The 18549-nt window shown below is 38.6% G+C and overlaps 1 protein-coding gene across 28 annotated transcripts in view; it reads right to left on the bottom strand.

The window, feature by feature from the left end:
- LOC121325201 (sorbin and SH3 domain-containing protein 1) overlaps positions 1 to 18549 on the bottom strand; it is a 198050-nt gene that overhangs the window by 59042 nt on the left and 120459 nt on the right. For 25 of the 28 annotated variants that reach the window (XM_041267551.1, XM_041267552.1, XM_041267554.1 and 22 more), the window contains 6 exons: positions 9219 to 9274; positions 7315 to 7386; positions 3461 to 3562; positions 2087 to 2113; positions 1854 to 1975; positions 243 to 938 (listed from right to left, as the gene is read on the bottom strand). In XM_041267551.1, the coding sequence (XP_041123485.1) occupies positions 243 to 938; positions 1854 to 1975; positions 2087 to 2113; positions 3461 to 3562; positions 7315 to 7386; positions 9219 to 9228 (1029 nt within the window). In that variant the 5' untranslated portion in view covers positions 9229 to 9274. The remainder of the gene's footprint in view (positions 1 to 242; positions 939 to 1853; positions 1976 to 2086; positions 2114 to 3460; positions 3563 to 7314; positions 7387 to 9218; positions 9275 to 18549) is intronic. The other 3 variants (XM_041267569.1, XM_041267571.1, XM_041267543.1) reach the window with 2 other exon arrangements.

Below are 18549 nucleotides of genomic sequence, written 5' to 3'. Positions count from 1 at the left end.
AACTTGCACACTTATCTTTTATGGAATATGGTCCACAACCTTTTCAGGTACTCAGAACCACAATATCCTATATAAAATGCTTCCCACAGAACAACACCTGTTTGTAAAAAGAAAAAGTCGGAAATTAGGTTTTCGCTCCTTTAAAAATGAAAGGAAATTAGAGAATATGTCAATGCTTGTTGGAGACGTGTCAGGCTTGAAACCCAGAGAAGCGAAGTAGTAAAGTCAGAGTAGTATAATACCATGCCGTATCCTTCTGTTTGTGCAGACCGGCGCCGTTGATCTAACCAGTACGGTCCTGTCTGCCTTGCTGATTTGGTGTTCTGGTAATCTATGATGGTGGCACCACTCTGGTCCGATGGAGATGGTTGCCAGATCCTGATGGAATTTCCTTCATGGCAGTAGCTTCCAGGACCTTTATTTAAGAACGGCCTGGGAGGGATGGGAGGAGGGGGCGATTGGGTGTCACCTGTGGGGGGGCTATCGCCTGTGCCTGGGGGTGCTGGGTGCATGGTAGCTTCTGTGAAGACACCTCGTTCCTCTTGTGGAACACTTACAGAGACAGGCACGCAAGTGTTGTTAGATAAACAAGCTACATAGAGACTGCTAATCTTTTTCTCAGGACTGGCTTGTTGGCTCACACTGCCACTCGCTGGTCTGGATTGTTCCTGGCCATCATGCACTGTGCCTTTGGGGACTGAACCAAACACTGGTGCTAGTGTGCACCCTGCTGAAGAACCTGGGCTTACACCAGAGTATTGTGACAAGCACTGCACATTGATGCCACTAGACGGTGCTGTAGGCGTGTATGGTTTTGGGTAACTCATGTACAAACAGTCCATGATGGGAACCGGTGAAAGGTAGGAGAGTTTCTGATTAGTAGTGGACCGCCATGCAAAGCTTTGCTCTTTCGGAGAAGGGGGCAAGGGGGGAGATTTCTTAACAGAACAAACCACAAACAAGAGCAAACAGGAAAAATACTGTTAAAAGAAGAAAAATAAGTAAAAAGATGACTTTCTTAAAAAGCTGAAAGAGAACCCGAGTGACTATAACCAGTGTGCTCTCATTAACATTACTGGATATACTTTCAAATACAGGTGCATTACCACACTGTAACTACACGATACTGTACTTAGTTACATTAATGAATATGTGCAGCATTACAAAATACATTACTGTATCACATTATAGGTTTTAAAGACACACTAATAAGTCTAATGTATGAGCTCATGAAAATATACAAAAATGGTACAATTAATAGAAATTTCTCTTCAGGGATGTTTCAATATTACAATATGGTAACTGTTCTGTCACTACATAAAATTAATCTTTTACCGGTATTTTCAAGTGCACCATTATTATTTCTAGTCTATCATTTATTACATAAACAAAGAAACAAATATACTCAACATCAAGCAATTCAAAGATTATGCAAGTCCTTAAACATATTTACTAAGCTTGGTCTCCAGGACAAAGTTTGCTCTACTTTTAGTGAAATAAAAGTGTTTATTTTCCAAATCCAGTTAGAAATAACCAAGCAGAATCTCTCTAAAAACACCCTGAATTGTTTAATATAGGTTTGAAACATTAACAGCTTTTTATACTGCTATATCAAAGTGGAGCAAAACCTTTGTAAATCTAGCCCACTGTAAGGTCAAATCACTTTTACCCAAGAAAAACACAATTCTGTTAATTAGATGGAAAAAAATATATATAGTGATGAAAAATGATTTTGTTTTTCAAACTAAATACCATCAAAGTAACTGATTAAAACATGGTTTAGTTTACCTGCAATATCAAACAAACCTGTGGATCATTTATTTCCATGTAACCCTTTCAAAGAAACCTCCTACCTGTGATTGTGTCTTGCTGTCTGCAGTAAGGTTTGGCCTGACACTTCGATATCCCTTTGCAGCCAGCGACTGGGATGAGCTATCTCCATTAGTGTCGACATCGGACACTGCTTTCCAACCACCTGGAACATTGCAAACAGAGCAAAGTCAAAGTTAGCCGCGGTGAGGAAAAAAAAAACTCCAGACCTTTAATTCCAAAGCAGGCAGAGAATATAAACAAGGGTTTTCAATACCTGTTCCTGTGTTTGTTGGCTCAGGACCTGAGAGTTTTCCCACATACAGTGACGAACCAGAATAAAAAGTGTGAAAATAAACTTACTTTCAAAAGAGAACAAGTCAGTAATCTGTACCACACAGTGTAAAGTGTCTGATCACTCTATAACAGACAAAATGCTTTCTGTAGAGACTCATACTGACATATCTGCTAACTACCACAGAAACCAGTGCTAAACAAGATACTCTCACAATCTCTGACCTTTGTAAACACAACAAGGCCTTCATTCACGGGGATGTGGAAAACTACTGTTTCGCTGCCTCTTTTATTCGGAAAGGCACAGCAGCAATTAAGGCATCTCCAAAAAAGTGATGGCCTCGCTCCCACTCTGGAGTTTCAAATGCCACAAATAACTGCACATTCAAATCTGAGGATCTGAAATGGACTGTGGGCTGCTCAGAACAAGGACGACTTTTGAAATGTTGACCTGCTTAATGAAAAGACCCTTAGTAATGCAAGCAGGATTGAAAACCGAATAAATATTATTAACAATGCACGATTGGTCTACCAATCACTCAAATTCTAGATGTATATAAATACAATACTTGACCAAGGGGAAGGTCAGTGCAGGGTTGACATACTGCATGTGTAATTCATTATCAGGAATCCCTATACAGCATCACAGTACATTTCAGTACAAGGAGTGCTGTGCTACTGCACGCTCGAAGATATGAACAAAAGACAGAGATTTGCTTTCATGAAGTTTTCTTGTTTGGGGCACTTGTGCAGTTTCAGGGTAAATAATCAAATGAGTTGTTTGTTTCTAGCTTGAAATTGATGATGAATGTATGGGATACCTGCTTAACATATTTTCTATGTTATCTTAGCTGAAGCAAAATCGTATTTGTGTCACTGGCGAGTTATTGTTTGTGGTGATACAAGACATACCATGGATATGTCACTAATTATGAGTTTGACATACCGTACATGAGATATATATTAAAAAGAAACAGCAGTACAGCATTTTTTATATGGGGTGTATTCAGGTGAGTCCTCCCTTGGTTTTGACTACTATCTGGCACAGTCTACCTTGGCACTGACAGTGTAAATACTGACTATTTGCCTGGCTTGCCAGTGTTTTTTATTGGATTTTGTGGACCTCTATTGCCTCAAAGTTTCCCACCCCTGGCTTACACTATACTTGAGCCATCTAAAAGTTTGCCTTGGTAATTAAAACATGCCATTTTTCAGTTTCCCAAGATTTTCCCATGTTTATTTCCCATTGTTAAAACACAGAGTACCTTGTTTTTAGCTTCAATAGAATTTACTACACAGTTGTGCCACAGTAAAGGTAACAGACTCGGCTGTGCTAGTCCCCTGAAGCAGTACTCACTTTGAGAGGGCTGTGGGCTGCTGCTCTGGAGGTCTGCGTGAACGCTGGACACATGCAGTGTCACAGCGCCCTTCCCTGTGCACACTTTGGAAGGATCTGTTTCTGTGAAAGGGAAAATAAAGTACAGTATAAGTTCATGCTTTGTTGTGAAACGGGTTGGAAAGACTCATTTTTTAAATAGTTTTAATGATGCTATTTCAAATCGAAAGCTTCAGCAGCACTCCACAAGCTGAGGTACCCATGTGACTATTAGCTGTGCTCTGATTGGAGGCTGCCATTCCTGATAAACCACTACAGTGAGCTCTAATTAGTTTTGACCATATTTTAAAAAAAACGTTTTTAATACAAAATATTCGGGCAACTGATGAAAAGAATTGCTGTAACAAGGCAAGAAGCGGACATGTGAACCAAGGCAGCAGTGTACTTCACAGGGCATGTGGATGCCAGAATATTGATTGAAAACTGTAATTTGTTTTATCCAGCATGCACCAGGTAGGGTCAGGAATTCAAGACTTGCTGCTATACTAATGAGAGTAAAGAATAGTTGTCAATTCCCCTATTAAAATGGTAATGGCTTTACATATGAAAAAGGCATACAAAACAATTTCTTATTAGATTTGATATTTTTCTTACATGAATATGTTAAAAGGCATTATTTTATGAAGCCTCTGCTGTATATATATATATATATATATATTTTCACAGACACACACACACACACACAGTATATATATATTTTTTAAATGTAATGCTTGCACATCCCCTCCTATTAACTTTTTTGACAAATACATAACCAGCTGAACAGTTCATCAGTTCTCTTCTGCTATATAACCAGTACCGTACTGCCAATGCTTTACTTTATTTTCACCCTACTGTGGTGACCCTACAACTGGTTCTTTGGAGGTGTGACTCAGAAGCAGTGCAATTTCCATTATGACTACATTTGAAACAGTATATAAGAACATACAAAAATGTACAAAGGAAAAGCAGGTTTATCATTGCTCGCCCAGTTCCTTGAAGTGCTGCAGAGCATTGTGGGACGGTAGTCCTGGATAAAACTCTACAAAGAAATACAATTCCCAGTGTGCACAGCAATAGCTCTGAAGTTAGGTCTAAAGATAGGTCATGTGCATGTGACTGATCAATTTAGCTTAATAGTTTCGTGATATATTTTAATTGTCCATTTACGGCCTCGGTATGGCAGTACAGCAGTACAAATGTCAGTGCCCTGGGTGAAAGGATATTTTGCTTCCACTGTGTTATGTTTCTCTAAAGTATGACGTCACACTCATTACCTTAGTTGGGTCAGAGACTGAGCTGTGGTTCAAAACCAAAATCTGTCCAAACGTACATAGTGTACATTACCCCGTCCTCTCATTTTTGTAACAACTACTATGAAATCAGCACAGGCATAGAAGAGGGTGTTTTAAATGTTAGCCTTTTAATATGGTATATATTAGAACTGAATGGTTCTGTTAATACTAGCTTTTAATAATACTCTGAAAAGATAATCATGAAAGAGCCTATTCTAATAATCTAATGTTGGTCACAAAGGAATTTTGATACGGTAGGTGCCCTGCTTACCAATGCAACAACCACCATATTATTTTCTCTCATTGTTTAAATGTAACATCTAGGAGTTCCAGCATGCATGCAATCCAAAGACATTGTTTGATTAATAAAGATATGAATGTTCATGGTAACACATGGATAACAATTTGTGTGAAAATGTTACATTTTGTTTTCCATTTTTAATTACATGTACAATTGACTTTACTTTGTCTGTTATGGTGTAAAGATGATAGTATTCATGTGAGGGTCGTCTGTACATATTAAATCATTATTTGTCAAAAGAAGAGACAGACATTTTTATTTAGGACACATGTTATGGTCACACCCCCCTCCCCTCTTGTTGTATGTATTTTAGATTTTTATGCTACATAAAATGTACTGGAATCAAAGAAACTGTAGCTAACAACATAGGTGTGTAAACATTCTCTGCCATGAAAATCTATTCATTATATAGGTACAATTTGCAGTTTTCAAAGAAGCACATGTTTTAGCAACCATGTATTTCTTTTTAAAACATAATATCTGGTACTTTACTAGGATAAAAGACATCTCTGTTCTCAAGCCATACTAGACTGCCTGCACATCCTCTGTCGTTTCACCTGTAGGGTAAAATTGTCCCTACCACTTCACTGGCTTCTTTCCTGTGAACAACCAATGAGAGCTGTTTCCCTTGTTGACTGACATGTTTTCAGCCAGTACCATGCTTTGACCTAGAAGACGCTGCTGTGGTGGAGTGACCAAGAAGTAAAGCAGTAAAGCAAACAAACTAAGAATGTTCTTTAACCTTGTACCAGCTGTCTGTTTTAAAAATATATGCTGCTGTAACATGTGTTTCAATGTAATCATGGGAAAGCTTGGGTACTGTATGTGTTAAATCAATTAGGAAAGCCATTTCTCACTCCAGCCCTCACATATCCCCTATTGCTTCACGAGAGTCCAGGTATTGTTAGCAATGAAGCAGCTAGACCTACAGCAGTTGGGACTAGTGCAAGTCTATTGATGGAGAGATGAAGCTGTACGCAGGCTTGCAGGTGGCAATGAAGGGTGAGTGGCGTCTTTATAAAGGGTACCTGTCATCAGCATTAAGTCAGGAAAACCTTTCACCCTCTTCACAGGAATTATTTTAACAGCAGAGATAGAGCGTGCAGGCAAAGGGACTTCAACCACTGCAAACACAAAAGTGTAGACGATGCAGAGGGAACAGAGGAAAAGGAACTTTCTAGCGTGTGCCTGGTAGTTTCCTTTTTAGTGGGGAGAGATACAAACAGGAGCAGGAGGTTTAAAATGCACACAGGACATTGAAGGCAATCAACTAAACAGATTAGGGTTTCCTTCAGCAGTACTGGATTTCAACACACGACCAAAAGCATTCCACGTATTAGATTAAATGGCATATCACTCCCTTTCACTCAAATTATATATAGCATTTTATGATAAGTTTCTATAACATTCTGTGGTTACAGCACTTTCAATGTCAGAATGATGTAAACCATACCTAAGATAAGGCTGAGTAGTGCAGTATTAGTGCTAATCAGGGGCTGTGAAACCAGGTGCATGTCTATGGTACAATATTCAAGTATTGGTAGTTCCTGATAAAGTGGGGTTAACTATAATTCTATATATATATCTATATATATATATATATATATATATATATATATATATATATATATATATATATATATATATATATATATATATATAAGCCTATTTATATACGGATCACAAACACGACTATTTTAAATAAAAGATAAATAAATAAACTATTTTTCTTTGGAAGTACACCTTTACTTACAAGAGACATGGGAGTCTCGATAAGAGGTAATCATTTTTTGACAAAAAAGATAAAGTTTCATGGGGAAATGTCTCTTACCCTCAGGTTTGTGGAACATTAACTTATGGAGGTGTGGAAATTAAACACTCCTCCACACAGTCATGAATAATGGAATAGTCATGGCATACATAATCTAAATCTTATTCCAACATCTGCCAGCAGGTGGCATCATTTCATCAATCACTTTGTGCAGAGAGTTCAATTTTTTTTTGCACACAGTATGTCAATCTATTTCCTGCTCTAAAAAGTGTACAATGTGACTTGTGTCACTTTACAATAGCAAAGGATGAATGTCAGATTACAGCTGCTGGTAACCCTGCCCTTTCCCCTCCTGGTGTTCAAATCCAGCTAGTGCAATATTGTGATTGAAAGTCATGAAGCGGTGGCTTTTGGGGGGGCCTGTATGAAATGAATTGCTGTGCTCTCGCTCTGACTAACTTTCACTCACCTCGGTCCTGATCATGGCTGCTGGAGGGCGATATCCCATTTACAACGGTCTGTGAAGCGGTGACCTCACGCTCTGAAAGAGAAACAGCGGTTAGTTGAAAGCATTCACTCCCGTGATAATGCTCGCAGACAGTGGAAATCCAGCACTGTGGAATAAATGAGATCATAGGATAGCCAGCCACATGGATCACCATTCATTTCCTGATTGCTGTATAGAGTCTTTAGCCAGCTGCATTACATAATGGATTATTATGATTGTGCTATTGTGAAGAGTAAAACGCCAATATAGTCAATTAACTCTTTACAACGAACATTGAACACAGCAAGAGCCAGAGTGCCACAAAGATCACACTGTACATTTAAATGCTTAACTATACTTCACCATGTTTTATTACACTCTTATACAACAACCAGACACTGCTCTCCCATTGTTTTCTGTGGAGATCAGACATTCCGTTATTACTCAATAATGAAAAAAATGACTCATTAACTTGTACTAAAACCACTGCTTACTGATTAAATGCTTCACAGGGACTCTTTCAGTGGATTATTTCAGACAAGCAGAGGTAAATAAATAAATAACTGCAAATGACATTGCTACTAGTTTGTATGGCAGAATGTGTGTTATTTATTTCAGACTCCATCAATGCACTGGTTTCCAATTTAAATTGAGTTATGAACAACAAAGAACATGTTCTTTTTTGTAACAGTGTTTGTTTGAATGAATGTATCTGTCCTAAAGCTAATAATAATAATAATAATAATAATAATAATAATACTACATGTTCTTTCTGTAAGCTGTGCTTTTTGCTCAATAACAATATTGAAGAATATAAAAGAGAGATGTAATATCTGCCCATGAAGCAAGGCTCAGCACAGCCTGAGAGGAATGTTGAAAATGTGCTCAGTTCCTGCAATATGCCAGCAGGGCCTGGGAAAGAGCCAGGGTGACAGATTGCAAGGGCGGCCGCTCCACGGAGCAGGCACAAGCACATGCTCCTCGTCCTGCTTATTATAGACAAGAAAACAGCTGGCAGGAACACAGGCAAGGGATACCAGAGGATATCAGGGCTGGTACAGGCATCCTGAATCCCACACATTGTACAAGTGTCGTGAAATATACAACCCGTACTTTCATTCTGTTTAAGGAATAGGCATCTGATCAGAAGGTCTGATAGTTGACCTCTACTGGAAGGATACCTAATAGACCAGGTTTAACCAAGATAGACCTAATCATCAGAGCTGTATTGCATTAAGCCAGAGTTCTTTTGACATTTTGCACTTATGTTTTTTAATGGGTTTGAAGAGACTGCAAGGACAATCTGTTGTCTTTAGGAGCAAGTACAGTCAAATTGCCACATACTGATGGGGTATTTAATGAGCAGAAAACTACTGCGGCAGTGTCTTAGTGTAGTCACTACTGCTTTTTAGTGAACTAAACTAAACTTTCTTTTATGGTCTGGCTCTATAAACACTCACTGGTAACCAGTATGATGGTCAATTCCTACATGTTGTTTTTGGTAAAATGAATTAGGGATCCTCTTACAGTGTGAGCTGCCATCATTCTCTATTGACAGATGCCTCTGGTGCACTCAAGCCTGACTAGAAACAGACCTCCCCATGGAAAAGGATGGAAAATATTTACATGAACATTTCTCACACATTTCAAACTTCAGTATACTTATTACATCAATGCTTTAAACTATAAAATCCTCTGCAGCGACTTTCAAAGCTTTTTGCTGGTTTAACAAGACATAGGTCTTGTTCATGATTTTAACACAGCCTTTTTGAATGTTGCATGGTGAAGGCATTTGGGGTGCTCTACCGATAAAGTACCTGTTGGACTAAATTGAATGTAGACCGATACAGGAAACGCAAGTTAAAGAATAATTCTTGCAGATTTACCTGTGCTCATGGTGATTGTGGTGTTGGACTTGTGCACTTCAACGTTTTGGTTCTCCCTGAAAGAAAAAATAAACAACATTAGGTCACACACACAGACTAGCGTACTTCAAAAACCTGTTAAATGTAGAAAATGAGAGGGAGAACCTAATGGAGGCAGAAGTAGTGTGTGGACCAATCCAAGATATCTCAGTAAAGGAAGTGACAGAAGCTATCAAAGAGATGAAAGTGGGCAAAGCAACTGAACCATAAGGAATAGCAGCAGAACACTTTAAGAACCTTGATGAAGAGGGGATTCAGTGGCTGACGAGATTGCTAAACAATATTGCAAAGGAAGAGAGAATTCCAGAAGAATGGACAAAAAGCAGCATGGTTACCATCTACAAGGAGAAAGGAGACCCAATGGAGTGTAAAAACTATAGAGGAATAAAACTTCTGGAACATGGATTGAAAATCCTGGAAAAAATTCTGGACAAGAGACTCAGGAAGATAGTCAGGATCCACAACTCACAATTTGGATTCTCAGCGGGGAAAAGCACAACAGATGCCATTTTTGTGATGAGACAGTTACAGGAGAAGACACTAGAGAAACAGAAAAAGATGTATGTGGCCTTTCTGGACTTGGAGAAGGCATATGACCGTGTGTCCAGAGAGGTGGTGTATTGGTGCTTGAGGAAGAAAGGAGTACCAGAAAGCATGGTGAAGTTAGTTCAAGCAACCTATAGAGATGCAACTACGAAGGTGATCACACAACGGGGAGAGACAAAAGAGTTTGAAATCACAGTTGGAGTACATCAAGGATCAGCACTAAGTCCTTTCCTTTTTATAAACATTATTGACACACTGACAGAGGAGGCAAGAACAGAAGTGCCTTGGGAACTCATCTTTGCTGATGATGTGGCACTGATGGCAGATTCAGAAGTAGAACTACAGGAGAAAGTGTTCAAATGGCAGAGGAGTCTGGAAAAGGGTGGACTGAAAATGAATGCAGAAAAATCTGAAATAATGGTAATGGAGAGAAGAGGAGATACTATGACCAATGTTGAGGAGACAAATGGAGGAAAACTGAAACAGGTTGATGGCTTTAAATACCTTGGATCAGAACTGGTAAAGGGAGGAGAAACACTGGAGGCAGTAAAACAAAGAGTGAAAGCTGGATGGAACAAGTGGAGAGAAATAACTGGAATAATCTGTGACAGGAAAATTCCTAGGAAGTTAAAGTGCAAAATGTACAAGACTGTGATTAGACCTGTACTACTATATGGAGCTGAATGCTGGGCAGTTGGAAAGAGGGAAGAGAACCTGATGAGAAGAACTGAAATGAGGATGTTGAGATGGATTCTGCAGATTTCAATGAAGGATAAGATCAGAAATGAAGAAATCCGTAGACGATGCAGGGTGGTGGATGTGGTTGAGAAGATGTGAGAGGCGAGGTTACGGTGGTATGGACATATCATGAGGAGGGACGTTGAGGAAGTAACAAAGAGGGTAATGGAATTTGAGGTGGAAGGTAACAGGGGAAGAGGCAGGCCTAGAAAGAGATGGATAGATTGTGTGAGAAAAGATATGGAGGTATGTGAAGTGAGTGAGGAAGATGTGCTCGACAGAGACAAGTGGAGAAGAGCAACCAAAGCAGCTGACCCCAGGACAGTCTGGGACTAAGGCTGTGAAAAAGAAGAAGACACAGACTAGCGCATAATTGCCATTCTACAAATACGTCAGAACTGAATGAGTGTATATTCTGTTAAGAGACAATTGATCTAAAGAGTGGCAAATCTAAATACTGCCACTGTTTGAATATTAAAATAAGACCAAACAGGATTTTGTCTATATTTAAAGACCAAATACACTTAATATATTGTCACACACACACTGTTAGAGAAGTTAGTTTTCACAGTCCCATTCCTTTAAACATTCAAACGATGGCTGTATTTAGACCCCCACCTTTTAGATTAGTACCCAAGATTTTGAGTATCTGAATAATATATTTGACTCACAACTGAATTTGTCAGTGCAGAACTTGATAAGGTCACACATTTTTGACAAATTTAACGTTTCTGTAGAGCTGTGATTGTCATAACGGTTAACAGGTTGTCTTAATACTGCGACTCACTAACGGTCTATACCTGACACATGAAACTCTTTGACTACTGTTTCAGATACTTACAGTACTTGGTAGATTATCTTAAATATTGTAATGCTTATTTAGGATCTGTTCCAATTTTCACTCTTTCACTCAAAATCTAATGCGTAAGAATATATTTAGCTATAATTTGGGCTAGTGCCAGATCTAGAACTACAAATATTATTGGCAGAGGCCGTGTGCGAAAACGGTACAGCAATCTACAAGCCAATGTCTTACCGAGTGTAAATAACATGGCCCCTAACACAGAATTAAACTAAACTGTCTCAGTCCAGTAGACACACTTTTCACCAAGGTGTCTTTTAATGAAACCTCTTTCTGAGATTATTTCCAATTTGCTCATCTCACCCATAGGGGTTATTACAGTGTGAAGTGCATATAAAACATAGTACCATGTGTTACAAAACTGGTTCAAATGTGAATGTGAAGCTTCCCAGTAGGTTACTACTGCTTTAGCTGAATGATATGGTAACCTCTAAATGCTCATGATACCTGCTATTTCTAATTTGAAAGTGAAGGCATCATACTTAATGAAGTGAAACATCTAATTTCTTACTACAAGTGTAGTTCTCAAGGTCAAGGATGGCTGAACCCAAGAAGGTCAATCACCCCCTTTATCTTCAGAGTCATCAGGAGATGTTTAGGATTAGCAATTCAAGGGGTCTTGCGATCTCGACTAACAGTTTGAACTGTCAAGGTCCTGAGATAATGTATTTTGTGATCTTGACATAGCACATTTCTATTAATTTTCTTCCCACTGTCCTTAATGAGTCACCATAAGTAAGTTAATACCTTACGACATGCAAAGCAGAGTATGCTAGCGATGAAGAACTGGCATCAGCTCTCCTATTTATACCTTGAGTATTATATACATGTGAATTTGTTTGTTGGTTTAGTTTGCCAAGAAGAAATTAGCCAAGAACTCCAAGCTGCTGGAATACTGCATGGAAAATGTCTTCCAAATACCACCACATTAACATTAAAGTACTGCAATGCATGCTTGTACTATTTGCAGGAAGGAAGTAAGGGCAAATAACCACGTTATTACAAAGAAACAGTGTTCCACTGATTTAATGGTAATCTATTTATGTTGTATAAATAGTAAGCATCTATCAACTGTCAGCATTCTACAAATAGGTGGTGCTCAACAGAACACTCTGCATACCACTGGCCTACACGTCAAAATGATTTGCAGCCTTCAATATGGACGCTGTTACCATGTGCACATCTTGCTTCAGTGTGGATGCTGCTACCATGCAAAAGTATCCTGAAACAACTTTAATGTACACCATGCACACTCAAGTAACTTCTTTCTGAATTACCCGAGATGCTTAACACTAAATATTACATTTGTATCTAAACTTATTTCTAAGATCAACAGCAGTGTGTCAATGCGGCCGACTTGCTGACAAAACGGACCACATTTGCCTAATGATGCACACTCCATCTCCTTCTAAAACAAAAACAGAGCACATTTAACAACAGCATCTGTGAAACGTCATGAGGACATACAAACGCTGTTGCTATGGCTGCTTCGTTAAATGTCAGAAATTGTAACAACAATAACACATCATTAGAGGTCGTTTGCTGGGAAAACTGTGCACATTATAGTGTTAAAAGTGCAAGCACAGTTGAAAAGACTTCTCTAACAGTATGGATAAGAGAAAGGGCTGCTATAAATAAAAAGTTTAATGACCAGGGCCTGCTCCCTAGGGACATCTTGTTAAGGGTAGGAAAATATTGTTGTAAAGCCCTTTCTGGCTGTAAAAAAACAGTCACATTCTCTGTGATAAAGTTACTGAGGCTGACTTTCAGCCAGATCGCAGCTCTCCTCCCATCATACCCTGGCTGGCACTGTATTCACTCGTCTGGCACATTGTGTTCCATCAGGTCTCATGGCTCCCTTCCTTAAATAGTGTGGAAAATTAGCTTTCAATCTTCAATTCCTGTCCCAAGCAATGATTCTGAGAGGAATTCAGATAAGTGGGCCCTTCTGCCTACAGCCTCTAACTGCAAACAGTCTCCTATGTTTCACATATTCAAGGGAACATTGGAAGGATGGTGGTGTGTAACTAAACTCTGACAGCACGTCGTTCTCTGGCAGTTACAGCATGAAATTGAGGCGAAAAAACAAGAATAATGTACGCTACAGACTGGTTGTCTGAAATTATTTCACACTACAATGAATACAGCATTTATCTGCCAGAGGTAATTATACACATCCCCCAGTATGTTTGTTATTTCATGAAGTAAAAACATGTTTTGTTATTGCTTTCACAGAGGTAGCTTCAAATAGTCAACTAGTTAATAAAAGTGACAGCTAACCTCAAAAACTGGTAGTAGGCTAATCATGCATAGTGTGATATTGAAGTAACTACATAAATTGAGGTCTCTTAACATATACATGACATTTTAAACAATAAATGGTTTATAATTCCAAGCAGTTTTTAAAATAACACTACTAAACACCTTTTTTTTTTCTTAAATTGGCTTCTATTCAACTATTTTAACTTTGTTTCAAATTAGTAGTCAGTCTACCTGTAATACAGTACCATAACACTGACTAACCCCGTCCTTTGTCCTTAAGGTTTTAAAGACAGACAGTGACAGTGTGGGCTCATTCTGGCACCACTATTGCTATTAATTCAGGCTGTTTTTTCTTTGGTTTTTCTTTACAGGCTTCATGGATACTGTTAAATTTAGTATCATCCACTGATTCCCACTCATGCCAAGATTCTAAACGACATGCTTTCAGTAACAAATTACCACCTTCTTAAATCATGTTCACTAAGCCAGGATCTAAAAACCTTGCCAACAAACGTACAAGAGTTTTTTTATTTTATTATATAATTACTATAATTTCAGAATGTCATGAATTACAAACAAGCTATATACTCCAAAATACTCAGGAAGACGGAATAGTTCAGCCTTTCTGGTTTCAGTGCAGTATATTGGGCTCATTACCTTCTTGGCTGGTTGACATTAATGCAGTCCCTCTCAACCAGAACATGGATTACAGCTCTTGCCTATACAGTAGCAATGTTAAGTAACTGCACTGTATATGCTGAACTGTAAGAAGTATACAAAAAACATTACTAGAATTGTTATATTTTATTACTTCATAGCCCAATGATTCTAGTAATGTTACCTTTTGCCTGTTTACTACCAGCACATCTCTCGATTTAATAAACATGAAAGTTTACAAAGTAGAGTTCAGACTTCAAAGACATAATCGTTGTGGGAGGTCCTACAGCTTTAATCTGAGCCTCATGTGACAGTGGTCACAGAACAAACATTACTTACAGTTACTTAAAGCCTTGTTTTTCATATCACACCCATGCAATGCTGCTAATCTATTTGGGCAAAGAATTATTTCTAAATTGTGTTCATAAAGTATTTATTTATTATAGTGTGGGTGTAGTGAGGAACCACAAGCCCAGGCAGACAGCAACAAAGGTCTGGTGGGCAAGCGGTAGACAATTTGCAAGAGATTTTTTTTGTTGTTGGATGGTTTTGGGTATGAAATTTGGGCCGATCCCTCAGGATGAAGGCCACCTCCGTTAAAAGAGTTCTGCTGGAGACACCTCACATTTTCAATAATTCGGACTTCAAAGCTCAAAAACTTGTGGGAAATTACCTAAAAAACAAAACAGTAGGTACAGACACCCATATATATTTAAAACCGAACAAAAAAAAAAAAAAAAAAAAAAGCGTAAACATTTCCATATTGTTTACCACTTCTCAGTGATAAATTGAAATATTTGTTGTCATCACGTTGCAAACCCAAAGCCGACAATTCGCGATGCCAGAAATAGTGGCACTCTGAAATCCTCAGCATGTGTCAGGTTCCAGATATCTGACATACCGCTGGAGCAGAATGAAAACAAGGCTTAGTCTGACAGCTGGGCCTTATCGTTATCGACGTAACCAAGATTACTACACCAGCGCTTTGATTGGGGTACAAACAGCCTCATTTTGAGTTTCAAATAAAAGTTTCCTGTTTTCACCTGCCAAGATGCCTCATTTGCTTAACACTCACTCATGCCATTCAATGGAAAAGGAATTAAATTATCCAGGTAACAAGAGACTCTGCCCGCACTACTTATGTCATGTAAAACCTGCCCCAATTCAAATGTAATTCATTGTACATTAAATAACAATTGTGGGATAGAAATTCAGTTAAGGGTCTTCAAAAGCAAAGTACATCTTCAGAGAAGGGAAACAGGAAACATGAGTGGGTCAGGGTCCTTTAAGACCAAACTAAGACCCAACTTAATAAAAGTCTGAAATAAGTCAGCTATTAAAAACATGACAAGCTTAAATGGGCCAACTCTCATTGGTAAATTTTCTTATGTTCTTATGAATCTCAGCCCAGCCACATCCTCAGGAGATCCAGGGTTTGAGTGGTAGCTCAGCCACTTCCTTTTTGTGTAGCCTTGTGTATTGATATTCTTTTGTCTCCTATAGAAAAGTGGTGCATCTGGTAAAGGCACTCCTTCCGGAGTGCAGGATGCACCCTATAGCTTGGAGATTGCCAGTTCAAATCCAAGCTATGCCACTGCCCACAGTGGAAGGGAGTTCCCAGGGGACGGACGGTTTATGGCACTCGTTTTGGAGGATGCAAGTTCTCGTCTTCATCTCTCCCAAGTTAATTTGGGGGTTGCAGCAGTGAGCCAGGTTGAATAACAATTGGACATTACAAAATTGGAAAAGTAATAAAAAAATAATTGTTAAAAAAACAACAAGAAAAAAAAAAAACACACAACATAACTAGGTAACCCATCCCACACCCTCAACACTGTCTGTGTGAAGGTTCTTCTACCCTCTATCCTAAGTACACTTCATTTCCAACTCTGTCCTCTACTCTAGTTCTGCTTTCTAGATCAACTCCTTTTAAAAATGTTAAAGACCATATTCCATTTGCATTTCTTTATTTAAAAATGGCATGGAGAAGTATTTTTATGCAATTTCTGGATGCATAATTTGCATCCATAAAAGTGTCTGTCAATGGTTCTTGCAGCTGAAAACACTGCATGACTAGTGGGCTGTGAATTTCAGTTAGATCGGTGATTTCCGATAAGTCCTGCCACTGCTACTTTATTACTCACCATGTTCTGAGAGCTACATAGGCATCTACAGATGGGAATTGAGCACACTTTCACTTTAAACAAGCATTCATATGATCAACGACTCCTTAAACTAGTCAACAGCCTAGAATGGCTGATGACTGTCCTTTATCAAGAGATTCAGTTTCAACCAAGACAGAGATGCATCATGAAGTGTGATTGATTGTCAAACAAGTGCTGCCATGGAAATACACTGTTCAATAAAAAAGAGGGACATTATGAGAATGTTTAGACTAAAATTACAACTTTGTAAATATTGTTTTCCCATATAAAATAAAATACTGGGGAAGTCGTCTAATCGTTAAGTCGTCTAATTTTCCCTCCTTTCTCTTGGGAGTGATGTCCAGAGTCACATAAACTAAACTAACGGCAGTAAAAACCCAGTTTTGCAGTCTAGTCAGTGGCTAGGGAAGAACAAGAACTATTTTGTAAGTCAGGACTGTAATGGTTTGTTCTAGTAGTTAGTGAAAGCTGGACAACATTACTTATATTTTGGAAGCAGAAGTTTTGATCAGTTGCAGCTTCGCAAATGAAAATGGAGCAAGACCTGGAACTAATCTGACAGGCTGTTAACTTATAAGGAGCTGAAAGGTCCTACATTTTGTAGAACTGTTTTGTGATATTCTATGAATCACTATAGAAGCCTGTGGATTTTTAAAGTGCCCATTCTTATATCCATGGACACAGAAAGCAGTAGACAAACTGCAAGTACGGTTGTTTACCCCAAATCATACTAGAAACATCTTTCATGTTTGTTGGCTGGTCTGCAATAACATAACCACAAGTTAAACGCCCAGAAATTAATTAAATTCTCCAGAAGTAGCAGAGAATGTGAGAATCCATTCACCACTGCACTTTTCTTAAATATTACATTCCAAGGAACTAAAGTACAGGCAACCACAGCAGTCATTTGGCAAGACTTCCTCCACCCCTAAACCAAGTGTTGAAATAAAATTTAAAAAAAAAAACTTTGACCTCTCAGTAGCCAATATGACATGCAGATGACTAACTGCTAACTAACCCAAGCATTTTAAATCAAAAGACTGTATGATGTGCGTTCAGTTTCTTTCAAGCAACCACCTGAGATTTCAGAATCAAGTTATTCAGGTGTAAAGCAAACATCATTCCCCAAATCCTTACTGATAAAGCTTTCAATTGTTGCTGTCCTTAATTTTTCAACAGCTACAATGATTGAGGGGAATGTGCCTGTAAACAAGATGACATGTGACATTCCTGTGATGCCCCGATTATGCACAACACTTATTTCAAGCTTCAAAAGAGACAGAGGCAGTTTCCATCAACAAAGAAACTGCATAATGTGAAGGATTTACAGCCTGGCCTGGGCAGCAACTGCTGAAAGCCAAATTTGGAAGATTGAACTTCGGAGCTTGCAACACATCTGCCCCCTGAGCTCACCCATTCAGAAAATAATTACACCACTGCGTCTATTTTCCACTAGCAAAAAAACGAAACCCCCGCTAGCTTTGACATCATGCTGAAAGCAGCACACTGCCACCTGAAAGCCCAGCTTCAAGTACGACTGCTAAAAATATACAGCCTGTCAAACTAACCATGAATAGATATCAGTTAGTGAGTAATTGCTAAGTAGTAGATGCCAGTATATCTCAAGTACATGTCTGTTTGCAAAGCCCTTTTCAAAACACTGTCTAATTTAGGTAAGTTCAAGACGTAGGAGAATAGCAAGTTTCAAAAGGCAACACTGCTTCTGTGTACTGTATTAGATACAACTTAATTACTAAGGGCCTGTATACAACACAACATTGTCCACAAAAGACCATAAGACAGAAAAGTAAGGGGCTGACTGCTATACTTTGTACTCTCCAAATAAGATAAAGGCTACATGTGACTGTATAGCATAAAAGTGAACAATGAGAAGAAAATACAATTGTAATGCAGTTTTGTGCTAAAGATGCTAAATGTTGTATTCCAGTCAAGTAGAGGCAATGTTACACAACCAGCCAACGTAAAAGCTAAATGTGTACAGTGTATTTAACAACAGAACCATTGAAAGTGCGTTTACCAACAGAACCATGGCAAACAATTT

This window comes from Polyodon spathula, chromosome 13 (genome assembly GCF_017654505.1).
Source record: "Polyodon spathula isolate WHYD16114869_AA chromosome 13, ASM1765450v1, whole genome shotgun sequence".
Lineage (NCBI taxonomy): Eukaryota > Metazoa > Chordata > Actinopteri > Acipenseriformes > Polyodontidae > Polyodon > Polyodon spathula.
This window is presented reverse-complemented; position numbering and strand designations above follow the sequence as displayed.